The sequence below is a fragment of the Mandrillus leucophaeus genome, unplaced genomic scaffold (assembly GCF_000951045.1).
Source record: "Mandrillus leucophaeus isolate KB7577 unplaced genomic scaffold, Mleu.le_1.0 Scaffold900, whole genome shotgun sequence".
Classification (NCBI taxonomy): domain Eukaryota; kingdom Metazoa; phylum Chordata; class Mammalia; order Primates; family Cercopithecidae; genus Mandrillus; species Mandrillus leucophaeus.
In genome coordinates, this window is record NW_012109809.1 from 846,595 (window position 1) to 866,750 (window position 20,156).

Below are 20,156 nucleotides of genomic sequence, written 5' to 3' on the forward strand. Positions count from 1 at the left end.
TCTATTGCTATGTAACAAATTACACTCAAATTTAATCATGTTAAACAATAAGCACTTATTATTTTATAGTGTTAGAAGTTCAGAAGTTTAGAAAAAGGCTTAGCTGGGTAGTTCTGGCTCTCTTTAGGTCTTGGTCAAAAGATCAACTGAAGTTGCAATTATCTAAAGACTTGACTGGAGGCTGGAGAATCTGCTTCCAAGATGGCTCCCTTACATGGCTGGCAAGTTGGTGCTTATTAGCAAAATACCTCAGTTCCTTGACAGGTAGATTTCTCAATAGGGTTGCCTGGGTGTCTTCATAGCATGGGAATGGACTTTTCCCAGTGTCAGTGGTCAAAGAGAGATCAAAGTGGAAGCCACAGTGTATTTTGTGACCTAGCCTTGGTCATTTCTAAGCTTTTTTGGCTATACCAAGGATGAGACTGGTACTCCATCTCAACATTGTGCAAGTGCACTACCCTGAGTGTGAATACCTCCTTAAATTTTTTTCCCTAGATACATTGATTGCCTCACCTTAATCCTGGCCCCAGGTTACACAAATCATCTGTATTCAGCATCGGAGGGAACAGTATAAGGGTGTGAATAGTAGGAGGCACAAACATTGGGGCTCATCTTGGTGGCTGGCCACCACAAGAGTTAAGCATCTACCTAAGATTCTGAGTGATGAGAAAGAACTTCCACTGGCTCGATGGTTCTCAACTTTGCTGAATATGTGAATCATCTGAGAGTGCTGATGCCTGTGCCTCACTCCTCAGACATTCTGATTTAATTAAACTGAAGTGTGACAGCCATGGTATTTAAGAAAAAGACATAATCTCCAAATAACTCTGCACAAGGTATTCTCATGTGCAGTCAGGGATAAGCATACTGCAAGTGAACTGAAGTTTCCTTTTGAGACTAAAGTCCACACAGAATTTGCCTATCACTATCTGTCAACAACATCTGTTTTTCCCTCCTGGAGCAGGGAGTGTGGGAAGGTTTCAAGAGACGAGGAGGATTAGTCATTTATTCCCTCACAAACTGTTGCTGAATACAGAACATGTCTGGCTGACTAGGTTTCTTCTCTGACACCTGCACATTCTGCTTCAACTGTTCTGTAAAAGATTGGTAGGAGCAGGGTTAATTAATCAGTGCTGATCTGATTTGAGGCTCTTTCTCTTTTTCAAAACAGATCAAAACAGGCAGGTTAAACAAACAGGAAAGTCCCCAGATGAAAAAGAGAAAAACAGGAATTAGATGAGTAGCGTTGGACGTAGGCTGCCTGTTTACTTACAAAACAGTTTGGTACCAGTTTGATGGACATACACATGAAGGCACTCAGATGAAACCACTCTTGGCTAATATAATTTTAGAGGCCAGTGGAGTTTTATATCTTCCGTGCTACTTGGTTGTTGGCTAGTTATCTCTTTGATCCCTCTTCATCCGGGTCCATGTGGCAGGAGTCTGGGCTGAACATGGTGGGAAGACAGTGAAGGAGGATTGAAAATATGGTTCCTGTGCAAAGTATTCTGTTTTCCGTCCATGAAAATAAACAACAGAATTTCAATATGAAGACTAACCATACTTCTCCATTACTTGGCAGCCTCATTAGAACTTTTACATTTTCTTTTTCCTGTAATTATCATCTTAGGGAATGCAACAAAGGCCCAGGATTTTGGCAAGGAGTTTACAATGTTGATAGATGTTCAAATAAGAGGATCAGGCAAAGGCATACACTTGAAACCATTGCTGTCCCTCCCTCAGAGAATTTAAATGAAAATACTGTATTTTTTTAATGATGGCAGACTAATGTGTACTTCTTACATAAGCAAGAAAACCACTACAAATTGCATTGAGTGTGAACATGACATATCCTCTCACTCTTGGTTAAGCTTCAGGCATTTGGAGATGAAGCGGGGTGAGTTGCTGGGAAAACAGGTCACTCACTTCTGAATTCCATTTCAGCTGCAGCAAAGGCGTGGCTGAAGAGCGACTATATTAATAAAGCACAATGTCTACCTTCTCAATAGGATTCCAGCAGAGTTCTGCCATGGGGCAAAGTCTCACGAGACTAGAGGGTCTCCATCTCATGATAAGGCGGATCACTTTCGTTGGGCTCTTGAATGCAAGTGTACTTGATAGGAGGGGGTGGTGGCTTGAAAGGTGGAGGTCTTTCCATGCTAGGAACAAAATATTGGTCTTTCAGTGCCAAGAATGTGAGGCAGTCTTACGCACACACACACAGACGTGCTTTGTTTCTTTAAAGGAGAACACAGATTGATGAGAAAGAGACATACCCTCCCAGTTCTTTCAGCATTTTTGCTGGCATAACCCTGTGCCTGTTAGTCCTGTCAACCATTTGAACCTCATGATGTTACTATTAGTTAATATTTAGATAGTACTTTGTAGTTTGCAAAGCGTTTTTATCGTAACATTATTTACTTTGTGTGCAGGAAATGCATCACCATCTACAGATAAAACTGAGGCTCAGAGGTTTTAAACAACTTGCTCAAGAGAACCAGACGGACAATTCAAGTCTTTTCACCAGAACTGATACTCTGCATGAAAACTGCCTCCTAATAGAAGAAATGTTTCTCTTATGTGGATTAAAATTTTCCTCCTGAGACTAAATCTTAAAATTCTAGGATTTAAGACTGAAGCTTTTCATGTAGCCTCTTTGCTAACCCTAGTCCTAGCCTTTGCCCGAACACTCACTATGTACTCTGGGGATATGGTAGAGATGGGAAGTAAATCTCTTCTTGAGCCCTGAGTACTGGCTAGATAATGCCTAAATCCCTTTTGTTTGAATCAGTGAACATTCTTAAAGCCATCTTTGCACAAAGCACTATTTTATGTTAGTGCAAGTCATCTCTTTTTCAGAGATGCGTTAAAGAGCCAAGTTAGTGTGGAATTTAGCTATACAAATGCTCTAGCTATCTTGATATCAGGAAACAGAAATATATCTGTGAACATCTTTATGTCCATCACTCAAACACTTCCATGCCCTGGCAATCCATAGCCTCTTAGGAGAGATAAAGAGTGGGTGGTGGGGGAAGGAGGATGGAGAGATTGATTCTCATCTCCATATAAAACAAACATTTGAATACGGAACAATTTAAAAAATCAATTCAGATTTTCAGATTTCATTTGTTCATTTAATATAAAACTCTCTAATCCCTGTTACCCAATTTTCAGATGCTTTAATGGAGACTTCATATGTATTAATAGGTAGGTACAATGCTACGAAATGTGCACTTTTGTTTTACTTTTGTTTTTTGGAGGAATTATGAGTTTCTCAAGGTCATGTGGTGGCCAAATTGTAGTCCTTGGAAAAGAACCCAGAATTTCTAACTTCTGGTTTAGTGTTGTATTCACCACTCCCTGTATGGGGTTATAGAGTCTTCAAGGATACTCTGCAAAAGGTAGAAAAGCATATGGCAAGATGGTTAATGTTATCTTAGAGCAGTAGTAAGACAAGTGGAAGATCAGCTCTGGGTACTGGGGTCTCTTCCAATGATGACCCAATCCAGACTGACTCAAAATGGCAAGTCAGAAAAATGAGGTTTAACCTTATGTACTATTTCAGCCTGCTGATTGGAGAAGGGTTTTGGAAAACATTTCAACAAGACAAAAATGAGTAACCCAATGCTTACTTTCTTTTCTGCTTGGGAAAAAAGGAAAAGGGCAGTAAAAGCCCACCCTAGTAAAAAAGCGGCTGGAAATCTCTTGAAATTACCTTTCTCACTCAATTTCACACTCGAGCACCTAGGACCAGCGGAGCCTAGGCAGTTCAAAGATGCATGAAAATGAAAAAATAATGAAGATTGAAAGAAAAATCAGTTTTAGTTTTGAGGGAAGGTAAGGCTCAGTTCTCATTTCATGTCCACAGACTTGCTCTATCTGATGAATGTTACAGCCTGACTAGGCCAATGCAGAGAGGGATACTGAGTCAGGAGTTGTGTATTTAATCCCAGCTGTGTGATGTTGGGAAAGCTATTTAATCTCTCTGAGCTTCTGTGAGCCTTATTTCTTCATTAAAATATGGGAGGAACTTCACAGAGTAATAATATATTGTACTGATGAACATTTTACAATGAAAAGTTGTCAGTTCCTATATATGTTAATATTATACTCACATTTCTTTTTGGTATTGACACCATTTTCTCACTCCAAGACCAAACAATATCATGCAGCAAAACAGTAAAGCTGCTACAATCACTGGCCAGGACATTCCATCTTTGGGCTTACTGACCACAATACCTGAAAAGGGCATAAAGAAAGATGAACTTTAATCCCAAACTTTGGCTTTTGGAAAACAGGATTAATTAAACTTTTTCTCCTATGTGAAACATATTTTCTTCAAAGGCCATGGGGATTCTCATTGGCTATGATCATACTCTGGAGGTGGGCATGTCTATGCCTTGTTACCTACACGAGGTGATAACTTTTAAGAATTAATGATGTATCCTATCAGAAAATTTCCATGGATATATATAAGCATACATATGTACCATGAATATATACCTCTTTTATTACAATTGGGGGCATATTATACACACTATTCTGTCCATGGCTTCTTTTTCATTTTTTCACTATTTTAGGTTCAGGGGTACATGTGCAAGTTTGTTATATAGGTAAATTACTTGCTGTGGGGATTTGGTGTACAGAGTATTTTGTCACCCAGGTAATCAACATAGTGCCTGATAGGTAGGTTTTTTTTGTTTTTGCTTTTTTTAATCTTTACCCTCCTCTCAACCTTCAGAAGGCCTCAGTGTTTGCTGTTCTCTTCTTCGTGTCCATATGTACTTAATGTTTAGTTCCCACTTATTGGTGAGAACCTGCTGTATTTGGTTTTCTATTCCTATGTTAGTTTGCTTAGGATAATGGTCTCCAGTTCCATCCATGTTGCTGCAGAGAATATTATCTCATTCTTTTTTATGGCTTCATAGTATTCCATGGTGTATATGTACCACGTTTTCTTTATCCAGTCACTGTGGATGGGCGTTTAGGTTAGTTTCATGTCTTTGCTATTGTGAATAGTACTGTGATGAACATATGTGTTCATCTGTCTTTATGGTAGAACAATTTATATTCCCTTGGGTATATATCCAATATAATAAGATTGTTGGTTCAAGTAGTAATTTTTTTTTTAAGTTCTTTGAGCAGTAGCCAAACTGCTTTCCACAATGGCTGAACTAATTTACATTCCCACCGGCAGTGTATAAACATTCCCTTTTCTCCACAATCTCACCTGCATCCGTTTCTTTCTTTCTTTTTTTTTTTTTTACTTTTTAGTAATAGCCATTCTAACTTATGTGAGATGGTATCTCATTGTGGTTTTAATTTGCATTTCTCTAGTGATTAGTGATTTTGAGCTTTTAAACTAATCTAAAAATGTAAAAACCATTTTACATTTTTAATTTTACATTTGACATGTTTTTAAAGAATAAGAGGCCAAAAGATGTACACCTGACCTCTTTTTCTTAAAAAATATTCTTGGAATACTTTCCACAGCACTGCACAGAGATTTATCTCATTCTATTAAATGACTGAATAGTTCAATGGATATACCAGTTTGTTTAATTTATCTCACAATGTTAGATGGTTAAATTGTTTCCAGACTTTGTTATTGCTAATGATACTCCAGTGAAATTTCTTATACATGATAGATAGATCTTTAGATACTTCGATTACATAGATCATTTGGGCAAAAAGCTATCTGGATTGGTTTTCTTTCCTTGTCTCAACTAGGTAGTAAACTGCTGAAGCAAGGATTTAAATTTCTTTCATTTCCCCGTTTTTATTACACTGCTTTTCATACAGCAAAATCTCAAAAAATACAGGTCAAAGAACTAGATTTAATATTCGCTATCACATCTTTTCTGTGTTTGTACAAAGCCTGGACTGAAACCATGTGATGTTATCATGTTAGCATTGGCTAGAGTATTGAAGACTGTTCCCTTTCATACAACATACATCCAGGGATTCGAGGTCTTCCTGATTCTCACCCCTGTCAACGTAGCAACTGAGGGTTCCCTGGAGACTCATGCAGTCCAATAATACATAATCATGTGATACATTGTATATACAGATGACTAGAAAGTTTACATAGTTGAAACCACTAGAGTAGCATGATCATGAAAGAGACAATTGGTCAACTCAGGTCTAGACAAAGTTCTGTTTCACACAAGTCAAAATTTACTAAGCTCCACCATGGTAATATGGTGAGATATAATATTTTACCTCCAAAGTTTTAGATAAAGGAAAGAACAAAAGGTTTTATTTTATTTTTCTATAAGTTATTGGGGTACAGGTAGTATTTGATTACATAAGTTCTTTAGTGGCTATTTATGAGATTATGGTGCACCCATCACCCAAGCAGTATACACTGCACCATATTTGTAGTCTTTCATCTGTCACCCCCTCCCACTCTTCCCTTCAAGTCCCCAAAGTCCATTGTGTCATTCTTATGTCTTTGTGTCCTCATAGCTTAGCTTCCCACATATCAGTGAGAACCTACAATGTTTGATTTTTCATTCCTGAGTTACATCACTTAGAACAGTAGTCTCCAGTCTCATCCAGGTCACTGCAAATGCTGTTGATTCATTCCTTTTTTATGGCTATGTAGTTTTCCATAGTGTGTGTATGTGTGTGTGTGTGTGTGTATGTATGTATGTATCTATCTATCTATCTATCTGTCTATATAAAAAACAGTTTCTTTATCCACTCATTGATTGATGGGCATTTGGGTTGGTTCCACAATTTTGCAATTGTGAATTGTGCTGCTATAAACATGCATGTGCAAGTATCTTTTTTGAATAATGACTTCTTTTCCTCTGGGCTGATATCCAGTAGTGGGATTGCTGGATCAAATGATAGCTCTACTTTTAGTTCTTTAAGGACTCTCCACACTGTTTTCTATAGTGGCTGTACTAGTTTACATCCCCACTAGCAGTGTAGAAGCATTCCCTGTTCACCACATCCATGCCAACATCTACTGTTTTTTTATTTTTTTGGTTATGGTCATTCTTACAGGACTAAGGTGGTATCTCCTTGTCGTTTTGATTTGCATTTCCCTGATTATTAGTGATGTTGAGCATTTTTTCATATGTTTGTTAGCCATTTGTATATCTTTTGAGAATTGTCTATTCATGTTCTTAGCCCACTTTTTGATAGGGTTGTTTGCTTTTTTCTTACTAATTTGTTTGAGTTAGTTGTAAATTCTGGATAGTAGTCGTTGGTCAGATGTAGAGATTGAGACAGTTTTCTCTCACTCTGTGGGTTGTCTGTTTACTCTGATTACTGTTCCTTTTGCCATGGAAAAGCTCTTTAGTTTAATTATGTGCCAGCTATTTATCTTTGTTTTTATTGCATTTGCTTTGGGTTCTTGGTCATGAAATCCTTGCCTCAGCCCATGTCTAGAAGAATTTTTCCAATGTTATCTTTTAGAATTTTTATAGTTTCAGGTCTTAGGTTTAAATCCTTAATCCATCTTGAGTTGATTTTTGTATAAGGTGAGAGATGAGGATCCAGTTTAATTCTCCTACATGTGGCTAGCCAATTATCCCAGCACCATTTATTGAAAAGGGTGTCCTTTCCCCACTTTATGTTTTTGTTTGCTTTGTTGAAGATCAGTTGGCTGTAAGTAGTTGGGTTTATTCTGTTCCATTGGTCTATGTGTCTATTTTATACCAGCATCATGCTGTTTTGATGGCTATGGCTTTATAGTATAGTTGGAAATCAGATATGTGATGCCTCCAGATTTCTTCTTTTTACTTAGTCTTGCTTTGGCTATGTGGGCTCTTTCTTGGTTCCATATGAATTTTAGAATTGTTTTCTCTAATTCTGCGAAGAATGATGATGGTATTCTGATGGGGATTGCATTGGATTTGTAGTTTGCTTTTGGCAGTATGGTCATTTTCACAATATTGATTCTACTCATCCATCAGCATGGGATGTGTTTCCATTTGTTTGTATCATCAATGATTTATCTCATCAGTGTTTTGTAGTTTTTCTTTTAGAGGTCTTTTGACTCCTGTGTTAGGATATTCCTAAGTATTTTATTTTATTTTATTTTTTGCAGCTATTGTAAAAGGGGTTGAGTTCTTGATTTGATTCTCTGCTCGATCGCTGTTTGGTGTATAGATGAGCTACTGATTTGTGTACATTAATCTTGTATTCGGAAATTTTGCTGAATTCTTTTATCAGTTCTAGGAGCTTTCTAGAGGAGTCCTTAGGGTTTTCAAGGTAAACAATCATCATCATCAAACAGTGACAGATTGATTTCCTCTTTGCTGACTTAGATGCCCTTTATTTCTTTCTTTTGTCTGATTGCTTTGGCTAGGACTTCCATTACTACGTTGAAGAGGAGTGGTGAGAGTGGGCATTCTTGTCTTGCTCTAGTTCTCAGAGGGAATGCTTTCATCTTTTCCCCATTCAGTATTATATTGGCTGTGGGTTTGTCATAGATGGCTTTTATTACATTAAGGTATGTCCCTTGTATGCCAATTTTGCTGAGTTTTAATCATAAAGGGATGCTGGATTTTGTTGAACTTTTTTTTTTTGTATCAATTGAGGTGATCATGTGATTTTTGTTTTTAATTCTGTTTATGTGGTGTATCACATTTATTGGCTTGTGTATGTTAAACCATCCCTGCATCCCTGGTATGAAACCCACTTGATCATGGTGGGTTATCTTTCTGATATGTTGTTGAATTTGGTTAGCTAGTTTTTTTTTTTTTTAAGGATTTTAGCATCTATGTTCAGCAAGGATATCAGTCTGTCATTTTCTTTTTTGGTTATGTCCTTTCCTGGTTTTGGTATCAGGGTGAGGCTGGCTTCATAGAATGAATTAGGAAGGGTTCCTTCTTTCTCTATCTTGTGGAATAGTGTCAATAGGATTGGTAGCAATTCTTTTTTGAATGTCTGGTAGAATTCTGCTGTGAATCCATCTGGTCCTGGACTTTCTTTTGTTGGTAATTTTTTTTTTGAGATGGGGTCTCAGTTTGTCACCCAGGCTGGAGTGCAATGGCACAAGCTTGGCTCACTGCAACCTCTGCTGCCCAGGCTCAAGCAATTCTCCTGCTTCGGCCACCCAAGTAGCTGGGATTATAGACGCCTCCCACTGCACCTGGCTAATTTTTGTATTTTTAGTACAGACAGGTTTTCACCATCTTGGCCAGACTGGTCTTGAACTCCTGACCTCATGATCCACTGGCCTTGGCCTCCCAAAGTGCTGGGATTACAGGCATGAGCCACTGCGCTCGGCCCTTGTTGGTAATTTTTAAATTGCCATTTCAATGTCACTGCTTGTTATTGGTCCGTTCGGAGTATCTAATTTTTCCTGATTTAAGCTAGGTGGGTTGTATTTTTCCAGAAATTTATCCATGTCTTCTAGGTTTTCTAGTTTATGTGCATAAAGGTGTTCATAATAGCCTTGCATGATCTTCTGTATTTCTGCGGTGTCGGTTGTAATATCTCCCATTTCATTTCTTAATGAGGTTATTTGGATTTTCTCTCTTCTTTTATTGGTTAATCTTGCTAATGGTCTATGCATTTTATTTACCTTTTCAAAGAACCAGTTTTTGTTTCATTTATCTTTTGCATTTTTGTTGTTGTTTCAATTATATTGTGCTCTGATCTTGGTTATTTCCTTTCTACTGCTGGATTTGGGTTCAGTTTGTTCTTGTTTCTCTAGTTCCTAGGTGTGACCTTAGATTGTCTGTTTACAGTCTTTTAGATTTTTGATGTAGGTGTTTAGGGCTGTGAACTTTCCTCTTAGCACCACCTTTGCTGTATCCCAGAGGTTTGATAGGTTGTATCATTACTGTAATTCAGTTCAAAGAATTTTTAAATTTCCATCTTGATTTCATTTTTGACCCAATGCTCATTCAGGAGCAGGTTATTTGATTTCCATGTATTTGCGTGGTTTTGAAGGTTCCTTTTGGAATTGATTTCCAGTTTTATTCCACTGTGGTCTGACAGAGTGCTTGATATAATTTCAGTTTTCTTAAATTTATTGAGGCTTGTTTTATGACCTATCATATGGTCTATCTTGGAGAAAGTTCCACGCACTGTTGAATAGAATGTATATTTTGCAGTTGTTGGATGAAATGTTATGTATATATCTGTAAAGTCCATTTATTCCAACATATAGTTTAAATCTGCTGTTTCTTTGTTGATTTTCGGTCTTGATGACCGGTCTAGTGTTGTCAGTGGAGTACTGAAGTCCCCCACTATTATTTTGTTGCTGTCTATCTCATTTCTTAGGTCTATTAGTAATTGTTTTATAAATTTGGGAGCTCCAATGTTAGGTGGATATATGTTTAGGATTGTGATATTTTCCTGTTATACAAGGTCTTTTACCATGATATACTGTCCCTCTTTGTCTTTCTTAACCACTGTTGCTTTAAAGTTTGTTTTGTCTGATATGAGAATAGCTACCCCTGCTCACTTTTGGTGTCCACTGGCATGAAATGCCTTTGTCCACCTCTTTACTTTAAGTTTATATGAGTCCTTATGTGTTAGGTGAGTCTCCTGAAGGAAGCAAATAGTTGATGGGTGAGTTCTTATCCATTCTGAGGTTCTGTATCTTTAAAGTGGAATATTTAGGCCATTTACATTCAAAGTTAGTATTGAAATACAAGGTACCATTGCTTTCATCATGCTCTTTGTTATCTGTGTACTTCGGATTTTTGTTTTTGCTTTTTAACTTGTATTTTTGTTTTAGAGGTCTTGTGTGATTTATGCTTAAAGAGGTTCTGTTTTGATGTGTTTCCAGAATTTGTTTCAAGATTTAGAGCTCCTTTTAGCAGTTGTTGTAGTGGTGGTTTGGTGAAATTCTCTCAGGATTTGTTTGTGTGAAAAACAACTGTACCTTTCCTTCATATATGATGCTTAGTTTCATTGGATACAAAATTCTTGGCTAAAAATTCTTTTGTTTGAGGAAGTTGAAGATAGGTCCTCAATCCCGTCTAGCTTGTAGGGTTTCTACTGAGAAATCTGTTGTTAATCTGATAGATTTTCCTCTATAGGTTACCTGGTGCTTCCATCTCACAGCTCTGAGGATTCTTTCCTTTGTCTAAACTTTGGATAATCTGATGACAACGTGCCTTGGCGAAGATCTTTTTGCAATGGATTTCCCAGGTGTTCTTTGTGCTTCTTGTATTTGCATGTCTAGGGCTGTCACAAAGCTGGGGAAGTTTTCCTTGATTATACCCTAAATATGTTTTCCAGGCTTTTAGAATTCTTTTCTTCCTCCAGTACACCGATTATTCATAGGTTCAGTTGTTTAACATAATCCCAGACTTTTGGGGGCTTTGTTCATATTTTCTTATTCTTTTTTCTTTGTCTTTGTTGGACTGGGTTAATTTGAAGATCTTGTTTTTGAGCTCTGAATTTCTTTCTTCTACTTGTTCAATTCTATCACTGAGACTTTTGAGAGCATTTCACATTCCTAAAAGTGTGCCTAAAGTTTCCTGAATTTTTGATTTTTTTTCTTTAAGCTATCTATTTCCAGGAATATTTCTCCTTTCACTTCTTGTGTCATTTTTTTTGGATTTCTTTGGACTGGTCTTCACCTTTCTCTGGTCCCTCTCTGATTAACTTAAGAACTAACCTCCTGAATTCTTTTTCGGGTAAATCAGGGATTTCTTCTTGGTTTGGATCCATTGCTGGCGAACTAGTATGATTGTTTTGGGGGGTGTTGAAGAGCCTTGTTTTGTCGTATTACCAGGGTTGGTTTTCTGGTTCCTTCTCATTTGGGCAGGCTCCATCACAGGGAAGGTCTAGGGCTGAAGGCTGTTGTTCAGATTGTTTTGTCCCACTGGGTGTTCCCTTGATATAGGCGCTCTCCCTTTTCCTATGGATGTGGCTTCCTGGGAGCCGAACTGCAGTGATTGTTGTCTCTCCTCTGGGTCTAGCCACCCAGTGAGTCTGCCTGGCTCCAGGGTGGTACTGGAGGTTGTCTGCATAGAGTCCTGTGATATGAACCATCTATGGGTCTCTCAGCCATGGATACCAGTGCCTGTTTTGGTGGAGGTGGCAGAGGGTGCAATGGACTCCATGAGGGTCCTTACTTTTGGTGGTTTAATCCTTTGTTTTTGTGCCGGTTGGCCACCTGCTAGGAGGTGGAGCTCTCCAGAAAGCATCAGCTGCAGTAGTCTGGAGAGGGACTGGTGGTGGGCAGGGCCTTAGAACTCCCAATATTATATGCCCATTGTCTTCTACTACTAGGCTGGATAGGGAACGACCATCAGGTCGAGGCACGGCTAGGCATGTCTGAGCTCAGACTCTTCTTGGGCAGGTTTTGCTGCCACTGCTGTTGGTGATGGGGTGAGATTCCCAGGTCATTGGAGTTGTGTACCTAGGAGAATTATGGCTGCCTTTGCTGATTCATGCAGGTTGTCAGGAAAGAGGGGGAAAGCCGGCAGTCAAAGGCCTCATCGAGCTCCCGTGCAAACTGAAGGGCCAGTCTCACTCCCACTGTGCCCCCACCCTGCCAACAGCCCCAAGTCTGTTTCCAGGTGGAGGATGAGATGGGCTTGAAAATTTGTGTGAGGCTATCCACCTCCCAGAGTATTTGGGGTGTCTCCTGGGTGCTACAGAAGCAGTCTGTTTCCTTCAGAGGGTCTGGGGGTTTTCTCGGGATTGCTGGTTTGTTCTTGCAGTTGACCTGGAGCTAAAATTCACAGTGCAAAACTGCATGCTGCAGAGTTGTAATCTAGTCCTGCTTTCTGTCTGCCACGATCCCTCATTTTTGCCAAACAAAAGATTTTAAAGAGGTCTTACATCAATGCCTACAATTTTTTTTTTTCCAACCAAATATAGAAAATGAGACCACTGCCATCACAATGGAAGTGGAAAAGCGGAACTCCACTCCTGACCCATCTCTAAACTAGACAGCTCTTTAAGGCACCAATATCTTAAAATCTTTGTAGTACCTTAGTTTGCAGCTTTATTGCCACGACATGTGCAAGATGATGCTCCAATGATCAGAAGACTGTATGATCTTTGATACAAAATGAGCTGAGTACCTAGGTGTTGCGTTCACTAGTCAAGTGAACACCCCTGAAGTTGATTATGCTTGTGAACTTACAATCATGACCTTCATTAGGAGGGTCCTAACTTTATTGAATCTTTTGCCCTCTCATGATATAAAAGAGGGATTACATTTTGCATGACAATATTATATTAGGTGAATTATAGGAGTACACTTTGTTCCAATGATTTCTTTCTCAGACTATGTTTTCATAGACCTGAAATGTTTTTTGCTACTTTTCACCTGGATAATTCTTATTTATTTTTCTCATATTTTAATTTAAGTATCATATCCTCATAGAGTCCTGTCCTATCCTCCAATTAAATCAGGACTGCCTGTTTGACTCCGACAACACCTTATCATAGTACTTGTCAAAAATAAATTTATTTGTGATTATTTATTTACTATACATGATTGCTAATAGATTATGATCTTCAAAAAGCCAGTGTTTTCACTGTATATCCAACAACTGGCATAGTGCCTGGCAAATGGTAGGTACTTGATAAATATTTGTTGAGGGAATAAAGCATAAAATCTCCCAAAATAGGACAAATGACTTACCAGTGATATGGACGTGATTAGTTTTCATAGATCCATTGGCAGTTGTGGGGACTTCTGAAAATGCTCTGGTTGTGCTGGTAAAGACATTGTCTAGGAATATAACGGGGATATCTGGACAAGACATCTCAACTTGATCAAGTGGTATAATATCATGACTGGGTTTCATATGCTATTTGAAAGAACTCAATTTAAATTGTCTAAGTATCCCTTAAATATTATGTGTAAAGTTTATTAAGAACCAATTTATCGCAAGGCTGGAATCCTGAGATTTGTCTAACAATTGCCAAAGGAATAAAATTTCCTATTGGTTGAAAAAAAAATTCCTATTAATTGAAAAAAATATCCTATTGGTTGAAAACAGGAAAATTTCCTATTGGTTGAAAAAAAAATAAAAAAGAAGCTCCATACTTCCAAACAACAAAATGATGTCCGCTGAAGAATCTCCATGAGAAATGTAAGTGGTACAGAAAAAGGCCAGAGTTGGGGGTCATGGATAAGTGAGGCTCTAATCCTATTCTCTTGGTATGAGAGGTTCAGCTGATCAAAGTACTGATTCTTCTCCACATCAATGTGTTTGATAAGGTTAATAAAAACTCCTTTGCAACATTAGACTAGACAAATACATGTTGACTAATTATTCTATTTTCCAATAAAATACTGAAATATATTTTTCATAGATATAACTAGTAAAAAATGCTATTGTGTAGATTTTTTTTGAAATAAAATGTATAAAAATCTAAGGCTTGGTCTCTATCGTCTTTGAATGGCTGAAAAGAATTTTGATTCCATTCATTGTAATTTTCATCATCAAGATGTACTTTTATGTATCTATCTGAGGCTGGCTTCTTATCAGTTCTTGTTTTTACATCTGTGTCCAAATAAAGCTGACCACTACCTTCAGTGTCTCTAAATCTTCCCCAGGTACTCACCATGAAGTGCTGAGCCTGCGCCCGAGGGGGATGAACTGTATGTTTCACTGGGTATCTGTGAAAATGCTAAAGGAAGAAGATATCAGAAGAGTTAACCTATATATACTAGTTATTCTATTATCTCTTCTTGACTGCTAATTTAATCTAATAATTATAAAAAAGGATATTAATGAATACTTAAAGCAAAATCATTAAACTGTTCCATAGCACACACTAGAATGTCCTCAAACAAAGTGGGAGTTGAAGGGATTCTTGCAGTTCCGATGTCCATATGGAAAGAAAACACTAGAAGGGGTTCCTCTAGCCAGAGTGTGTCATGCTCATTCCATAGATGAGCCAAAAAAATGGAAGAGAATGAAGGTCCAGGTGTGTTATGGTGGCGTTTAGTCAAGGAAAGCTGCCAATAGGACTTTGAGGACCTTGCTAGAACATGCATAAGGGAAGAAAACACTTTGTACTTGTGGGTCAGCTGACAGTCTTGCTGAACTGAGAAAACGAAACGTGTCAGCAGTGAATTATCAGACCCCTGTGGCCACAGGCCTTGTCAGCTGCTGAGTGAATCCTTTTGAAGCATTTAGAGGCAAACCTTCCCCTTGAGTGGATGGCAGCAAACTCAGACAGCACATATGGCTTTTGAAATAGATCTAACAACTCATTTTGTTTATTGCCCTGTCTCTGGCAAGAAAGATTCGCTCCTTGGCAGACACCACATATCTGTATTTGATAAAAGGCCTGCAGTGCAATGTAAAGTAAAATAACTACAGTAATGCATGGTTGTAATCAGTACAAATATATTACATCCATTCATTTAAAATATTAGCATACGTGATGTTCGTAGTTAAAAGCTTTCTTGTATGTCAAGACCAAATCAAATGAGCAATACCAAAATAAAACAAACCACACCCTCAGCCCTCCCCTTTCCTTGTTTCTCCTTAGATGCCAATAGCAGCTGCAGTTGCTGACAGAGGTGTGTGATCAGGCCCTCCAGAAGAGGTGAGAGTCCATTCTTTAGGGCTTGATTACAGGACAATTGGTCATAGCTATTTCCATTTGGGGTCACCTGAGAAGAGTGGTTTCATATGCAGCTTTTTTACAGTCTGAGTTCAGGGAGATGTTCTTATTTTCAGTATAACTCTCTGATCCTGCATACGTGATCTTTATTAATTTTTTGTCCTAGACAGAATACCAAGGCCTATTGACGATGATGGACTAAGCGTTTTTTAATGATTATACCATTAGCCAAATTTGATTTCCAAAGAACAATAACTAACTGAAAAACAATTGGGACCAGGCCTAGATTTAGGTAAAAGTATGAAAAAGGCAGTTAACCTTGTAGTTTTTTTGCTAAATACGGTATGGTGACTCCTTTAATTTCTTACTTTCTAAACTTGATGTCTTTATTTTGCATCTCATCAAAGTATGTTTGCAAGAAAGAATGAGATAAATTAATTTATGCTAAAATCTAAACGGCTGAATAAGTGCTATCCATTTAAGGAAAATGGGTATTTAAAAAATATTTTCCATTTTATGTTTATTATCAGTGAGTCAATGTAGAACATTTTGTAATGGTTAGTGATGTGTGGACACTAATAGTTTTCAGCAAGTATACAGTGCCAGGTTTTTCTGGTCAATATTGATTTTCCCCAAGCAAAATAACCTAACATAACACAATTTCAGGAGATGGTCATACCATCAGCACAATTACAAATTACAAACATTACAACACTTAAAAGTATGCAATTTTCTTTTTGTAATTTCATAAAACTTCTTTTTGGACTTTTAGTAACTTTCCCAATTTTAAAAGACCCCTCATAATAATTAAAAAATCAAAAAACATAAGCCACTTTGGAAAAGTAGGGAGTTATTTTTCTAATTTTGACTTTGAGGTTTTTTGTTTTTGTTTTTAATCTGTTAACAACAGGTAGTGGGAAGTATGGTGAGAGATGAAGAAAATGGAGTTTCCTGTTGATGGATTCCAATGTCTGAAAATACTTAAATACATAAAAGTAAACTTTCAAGACCAGAAATATATTGTAAAAAATAGTCTTTCATCAAGGTGAAGAGATGAACAATTCTGGTACCACTTGCTCTTGCAGAAGAGAACATCCTGAAGAATGCTTGTTTATAGAATCCTCTGTAAGACACAGTTGGCTACTTCTAGTGATTCATCTTATGATGAAACAATACTTTCTTGAATGCTTATCCACTCTATCATTTAGAGATCTAATTTTCAGAATGTGAAAATTTGGCTAATTTGTATGCCCTTTTAAAGTCTTCTTGGGAGTCTCAGCAGAATTATGTTACCATTGTTTCTTTTTTTTGAGACAGAGTTTCGCTCTTGTTACCCAGGCTGGAGTGCAATGGTGTAATCTCACTCACTGCAACCTCCGCCTTCCAGGTTCAAGTGATTCTCCCGCCTCAGCCTCCCGAGTAGCTGGGATTACAGGTATGTGCCACCATGCCCGGCTGATTTTGTATTTTTAGTAGAGACAGGGTTTCTCCATGTTGGTCAGGCTGGTCTCAAACTCCTGACCTCAGGGGATCTGCCTGCCTCAGCCTCCTAAAGTGCTGGGATTACATGCGTGAGCCACTGCACCTGGCCGCTATTGTCTTTGAATTGACTGAAATGTTCTGTGTACTTCAAGGCAACATCATGTTCATTAACTGCATGAGGTAATTCTCCTTTAAATCCTTTGAGTACACATTTTCACAAATCCACAAACAAATGCTACGTTGACATTCGGATGACAAACACCAGCTTGACTGATAAACTTCTCTACGGCACCAATATCTGCTGAAAATATGCACATGGATACCGTGTTACTGAAGCTTCTCAAGTAAATTATTATATCCTTCCTTGAGCATAACATCAAGTTCTTCCACAATTTCTTTAAATTTCATTTTTTGGTAAAGCTTGTTCAACAAAGACACTATGTTGGGCAGCATACTATTCTACCATAAATGGGTACTTCTCTTGAAGTTAACAGGTTCAACTTCAATAATAAAATATTTTTCCTTCAGTTGCAATAACCTCTTTGACATTCGCCTGTGACAAGTTTATAGTTGTCAATCATATTATGACACATTAGGCATCTTTTCCCATGGTAGGAAAATCTACTTAGTGTCATATCAAAGTCCATTATTATTAAAGTTTGGTATCTTCCTTTAATAAAACCACAGATAATTTGTTATCTTTGCAGGGTTCTTGATGCAAACTGAACTTTTCTGGAATTCTTGCATCATTTCTACATGCACAGCAGACTTTTGATAAGTCACTTCTTAGCTATTCAATATTCCTTAAGGCATTCTGAGTTCTTCTGCTTTTGATTGTATCCTTGAAACAACAGTATAGGTGGCAAACTATATCCAGAGATGCAAGGCCTGGCCACAGGAATCTTGATGATCTTGATTTTTCATCTCATCTTCCTTTTCAAGGTGAGTATGTACTGGGCCAGGACCACCTCTGCCACCCAGGTGCACACACTGGTGCTAGCTTCTGTGCCCACTTTTGTCATGTCCACCTGGTCCACAAATACGGCCCTCATACTCTTGTTGACAAAGATGACACTCACAAGCTTTGGAATCTTGGGGCTTGTGCCTTAACCATGGGGAAACCCATGAAGCTCCCAGAAATTTGTGCAGGCATGCCTGACTTTATTGCACATCACAGACACAGATACTGCTTTATTTATTTATTTATTTATTTATTTTACAAATTGAAGGTTTGTGGCAACCCTGTGTCAAGCAAGTCTACAGGTGCCATTTTTCCAACAGCATGTGCTCAATTCATGTCTTTTCATGTCTTTGTGCCACATTTTGGTAATTCTTGCAATATTTCAAACTTTCATATTATTGTTATTTCTATTAGAGTAATGTGCGATCAGGGATCTTAGATGTTACCATTGAAATTGTTTTGAGGCACCACAAACTGCACCCGTAGAAGATGGAGAACTTAATTGATAAATGTTGTGTGTGTTCTGACTGCTTCACTTACTGGTGGTTCTCCCATTTCTCTTCCTCTCCTTGGGCGTCTTTTTTTTTTCTTTAATCTGAGACAAAACAATATCCAAATTCGGCCAATTAATAATCCTAAAACAGCCTCTAAATGTTCAAAGGAAAGGAAGAGAAGCACGTTTCTCAGTTTAAATCAAATGCTAGAAATAATTAAGCTTAGTGAGGAAGATATGTCAAAAGCTGAGACAGGCTCAAAGCTAGGTCTTTTGGGCCAAATCGTTAGCCAAGTTGTGAATGCAAAGAAAAAGTTCTTGAAGGCAACTAAAAGTGTCACCTTAGGGAACACATAAATGATAACACTGCTGATATGGAGAAAATTCGAGAATATGTGGTGTTTGGTTTTCTGTTCCTGCATTAGTTTGCTGAAAATAACAGGTTCCAACTCCATCCATGTCCCTGCGAAGGACAAGATCTCATTCCTTTTTATGACTGTATAGTATTCCATGGTGTATATGTATTACATTTTCTTTATCCAGTCTATTATTGATGGGTATTTAGGTTGATTCCATGTCTTTGCTATTGTGAACAGTGCTGCAATGAACATACTTGTGCATGTGTCTTGAATAATAGAATGATTTATATTCCTTTGGGTATACACTCAGTAATGGGATTGCTGGGTCGAATGATATTTCTGCCTCTAGGTCTTTGAGGAATTGTCACAATGTCTTCCACAATGTTGAACTAATTTACACTTCTGCCAACAGCGTAAAAGCATTCCTTTTTCTCCACACCCTCACCAGCATCTGTTGTTTTTTGACTATTTAGTAATAGACATTCTGACTGAGATGATATCTCATTGTGGTTTTGATTTGCCTTTCTCTAATGATCAGTGATGTTGAGCTTTTTTTTTTCATGTTTCTAACCACACGCATGTCTTCTTTTGAGAACTGTCTGTTCATGTCCTTTGCCCACTTTTTAATGGGGTTGTTTGTTTTTTGCTTGTAAATTATTTATAGATGCTGGCTATTATACCTTTTTCAGATGGATAGATGGCAAAAATTTTATTCCATTCTGTAGGTTGTCTGTTTGCTCTGTTGATAGTTTCTTTTGCTGTGCATAAGCTTCTTAGTTTAATTAAATCCCATTTGTCAATTTTTGTTTTTGTTGCAATTGCTTGTGGCATCTTCATCATGAAATCTTTGCCTATCCTATATCCTGAATGGTATAGCCTAGCTTTCTTCTAGGGTTTTTATAGTTTTGGGCGTAAGTCTTTAATCCATCTTGAATTGATTTTTGTATATGGTGTAAGGACGAAGTCCAGTTTCAATTTTCTGCATATGGCTAGCCATTTCTCTCAGCACAATTTATTAAGTAGGGAATCCTTTTCTCATTGCTTGTTTTTGCCAGGTTTGTCAAAGATTAGATAGTTGTAGGTGTGTGATCTTATTTCTGGGTTCTCTATTCTGTTCTATTCATCTGTGTGTCTGTTCTTGTACCAGTACAATGTTGTTTTGGTTACTATAGCCCTGCAGTATAGTTTGAAGTCGGGTAGCATGATGCCTCCAACTTTGTTCTTTTTGCTTAGGGTTGCCTTGGCTGTTTGAGATCTTTTTTTGATTCCATATGAATTTTAAAATAGTTCTTTTCCAATTCTGTGAAGCGTGTCAATGGCAGTTTAATGGAAATAGCATTGA

General features: G+C 37.8%; 1 protein-coding gene across 1 annotated transcript in view; it reads right to left on the reverse strand.

Annotated features, from left to right (window-relative positions):
• The window catches only part of CD96 (CD96 molecule), a 113,861-nt gene that overhangs the window by 11,468 nt on the left and 82,237 nt on the right, over positions 1 to 20,156 (reverse strand). The window contains exons 11-14 of the mRNA XM_011969735.1: positions 14,509 to 14,574; positions 13,580 to 13,669; positions 4,116 to 4,239; positions 1,999 to 2,159 (exon numbers count right to left, since the gene is read on the reverse strand). Coding sequence (XP_011825125.1) covers positions 2,051 to 2,159; positions 4,116 to 4,239; positions 13,580 to 13,669; positions 14,509 to 14,574 — 389 coding nt within the window. The 3' untranslated portion in view covers positions 1,999 to 2,050. The remainder of the gene's footprint in view (positions 1 to 1,998; positions 2,160 to 4,115; positions 4,240 to 13,579; positions 13,670 to 14,508; positions 14,575 to 20,156) is intronic.